The 3,721-nt window shown below is 37.2% G+C and overlaps 1 protein-coding gene across 1 annotated transcript in view; it reads left to right on the forward strand.

The window, feature by feature from the left end:
* LOC103358339 (CMRF35-like molecule 1) overlaps positions 1–3,237 on the forward strand; it is a 10,775-nt gene extending 7,538 nt beyond the window's left edge. The window contains exons 4-5 of the mRNA XM_008283263.1: positions 2,925–3,008; positions 3,116–3,237. Of these exons, the coding sequence (XP_008281485.1) occupies positions 2,925–3,008; positions 3,116–3,237 (206 nt within the window). The remainder of the gene's footprint in view (positions 1–2,924; positions 3,009–3,115) is intronic.
* Positions 3,238–3,721: the final 484 nt, after the last annotated feature.

The raw sequence follows: 3,721 nt of genomic DNA on the forward strand, positions 1-3,721 counted from the left end.
ATAGTTCATATCACCGTAGTGTAAATTAATCTTAACTTGAGAAATACAAGCCGCAGAAGACTAAGAAAGTGAGGGCAAGAAACAAAGGTCACATTTAATTCATATTTAACAGAATTGTTGCAGCACTCACTTTGTGATTCTGCTCCTTTATGAGGCTGACATGATGTCAACTTAAACCACGCAAATAAAACTGTTTCCTGAAATACCACGTTAAGATAAGGCAGAACGAAGGAAGGAAACAAACCATGAGAAAAAGAGAGAGAGAGAAAGAAAAGAGAAAGTATAATAGTAATGTGTTGTCGTTGTTGTAAAAAGTATTTGACCCCCTCATATTTTTTTCTATTTTTGTGGGTGTCTCATACTTAACTGGTTCAGATCTAAGAATACAGTCTTTTATCTGAGCAGCATTAATACTGACTGGGTCTGTGTGAAAAAGTCTTCACCCTCTTAGTTACAGGCCTGCTTACTAAAAGCCCTTTTCAGTCAAACCATCACCTCGATAGACCATTCTCTGAAGCACTGAGTTTAAAAAAAGAAAAGAAAAAAAGGTCTCACTAGCAGTACATTGTACATATGTATAAAACCACAAGAGGAGATAAGGAAGACGCTGACAGAAAGGATTCAAAGCTAATGCCAAGGCTCTCCGACTCTGCAGATCCACTGCAAAATACATTATTTGCAATGAATAAGACAAAAGAGAACCTTCCCAGAAGTGGATGACCTTCCGAAATTCCATCTCCAATGTGGTTTTCAAACTAAAATTCGTCCTCACGGAGACTAACACAAGCATCCTCCACACAGAGCGAAACGCAGCATAGAGACGCTTCAGTCAACAGGAAACTAACGTAAGAATGAATTCTTCTGGTTGCTGCCGTCAGTGTGTCATGTATGACATGAAGCTTTCTCTGTATCTGGAAAAGCTTCTTTCACCAACGAATCACCATACAGTCCACAAATAATCTCATCTCTCAACTCAAACTGATATCTAAATTTAACATCTAGTGTGAGGTCCACCCATTTCTGTTTCTCTTTCAGTATCAGTCATCGTCACATACAGTCATGTGATGCATCTGTACTTTTACATGAGTTGGTCACTGAGTGAGCTGATGTTGTTTTTCTTTTTAAATTTCATTTTATTATGCATTACTGTCAGATGAGTAGATTTACTTTAGCAAGCTTTCTGTTTTGGGGGAACTCTATTTGTTTGTATTTCAGTGTGAAATGGATGTAACGCAACAACCTGTTCAGAACGTCGACTGCTCTTCATAAATCCATACAATGAGTTTTGCACTGTAATCTGTGAACTATGTGCAGCAATAATTCTGCATTTTTGAGGGGGAAAAAATTCAAATTATTGCAGAGAGTTAGATGAGAGTATTGATATTATTCATGCATGTATCGTTTCAGCTTGATGCTAATGTAAAGACAGCATAGGTCAGCATAAAGTCAGGCACTTCTGAAGCTCACTAGTTAACAGAAAGCTGTGTTTTTAGGTGTGATTTCACAGCAGGATGACTTGATAGGTTTCCATTATCACCTTGAGGCTCTCTGTTAGAAAGCAGAGACACCACTTCTTCTCAGTGTATTGAAATGTGAGTGTAATTATTTTATTTTTATTTTTTTATGTGGTAACTTTGACATTCCCCCTATTAGTATTGTTCTCCAAAGAATAAATATTTTACCAATTTCAAATAATTAGCAATGTGTTTTTGATGTACTTTATTGTGGTTAGCTATGAGCATAATGAGTATAGCATGTCACTGTAAGCAGCGTGTGCTACTGCTGTGTGCGGCGAGTGTAAATCCAGGTCAGTGGGAAACCAAGTGCTAACCTTTTCTGTTTGACTCAGACTTTCAATTGTACTCATCAAGCAAAGAGAAGAGCAGGAAACAGCCTGCAAGTAAACGCCCCCTCTGCTAAATTTATCAGCTATCAGGCACCGCATCACTATTTCACAGTAATGTTATTTTAAACTTGTTCATGCCCCCCATGCATTTAACTCTGACAACGTTTCATTAAAATTGCAAGAACACTGTCGATTTTTGTTTGTGTTTTTTTTTCTTTTTTGTGTTCATGTACTTTAAATTTTGGCATATAGGTTTCATTATTTCCTGTAACCTTGTGGGACAAGGAAAGGATCACGTTGCAGGATTGAGCTGCTCTGAAGCTTTGGAATAGCTTTCCTCTTGAAATAAAAAAAAGGTTCTTGCCCCATTGATATTTTTAAGAAAACCCTTAGCATGTTTTCAATAGCTATTGGTAGCTCTTAGTGGTCTTATTTTTTTTTAGCATTTTGAATTTATTTTATCTTCTTTAAAGTTGATCTTACAAGTCGCTAGCCTGTTTTGCCGTACTTCACTATTTCGCAGAATTATGTTTTCTTTTACAAACCGATTTTAAGTTAATTCAATTCAATTTTATTTGTATAGCACATATTTACAACAACAAGTCATCTCANATTGTTGATTAATGCAAGTTACTAATGATATAATGCTACTGCAGCACCATGGTCAATATATTAAAACATGTATTTTACTGATAATTAATGTAATCTTTTCTGACCTGCAGCTACAGCCTGTTATCCAACACAAGTTTATGTTAAATGGTCTCTGTGTTTTGATGAATAGCAAAATCAATGATGTACATTGTATACTGTATATTGCACATGTGCACACATGTTGTTATCATCCTTTAGTGTTTCAGTCCAATGTTGATCTTTGTATTTTCTTACTTTTTTTATAGTCTCAGGATTCTGGTCATCAATAGAAACTTAATATTGACGTATTTGATGGGGGAGAAGTGTTAAATTCTTTGAAAATTCATTTATAGCAAAGAGGATGTGATGAGTAAACTGCTCTTAGTGTAATATGTTGTGGGAAAGATTTCTGCTTAAGACATCTTCTTCTTTCTTTGTCTTTGGACAGGAAGTGGTGTGTACGCAACTATTGGTGTCATTGCCATACTAACCACACTGATCATCCTGTGGAGACTTATGAGGAGACAACTGAGTAAGACACACACCCATACACCAACAGACATTGTAGGAATGCAGCAGCATCAGTGAAGCCTCCATCAGTAATACTAACAAATACTGTCTAAATGCATGTGTTTGCAGAAGCTGTGTCAAGTGCTGCTTCTCCACAGGACGATGCACAAGAGGTAAGTTTGTTTGCCTTTCTTTTATCCTTATATATTTTATGCTTCTCCTTTGATTATTCCAGCAGCACCATGTCTTGAAGTGAGATGTTACAGGTCTTAGACCCTAAACTCCAGCACAGTGGCCCAACTTTGGCACTTGTCTGATGTTTCCAGGAAACTTAATCGTGCCCAACCTGGAAATTAGTAACTACACAATACACAGATGTGGCCTTCTGTTGATCTCAACAGTCTGCCCACATTGATCAGATACACAAATGTCTTTCTAATAATCAAACTGTCACTCAATTGCCTTCACTCAACTTCACACAAACTGGATGTTGTATGGCTGAAATCTCGGCTCTGTCTTCAATAATGAGATGAAATCAGATCTCAAGACCCAGAAATGAAGACCCAACCTGTAGCTTTGTCTGCCTGCTTCTCCACAGCCACCACTGATGTTGATCCAGACATTCTCAATGCAGACTATTCGTATCTCCAACACACACCCCAATGGCAAGAATGAACATACTGGAGAATCTGAACCAACTCAGTCTAAAAACATAGAAAACTAAATCTCTGTATT

Source organism: Stegastes partitus, unplaced genomic scaffold (genome assembly GCF_000690725.1).
Source record: "Stegastes partitus isolate 25-593 unplaced genomic scaffold, Stegastes_partitus-1.0.2 Scaffold304, whole genome shotgun sequence".
Lineage (NCBI taxonomy): Eukaryota > Metazoa > Chordata > Actinopteri > Pomacentridae > Stegastes > Stegastes partitus.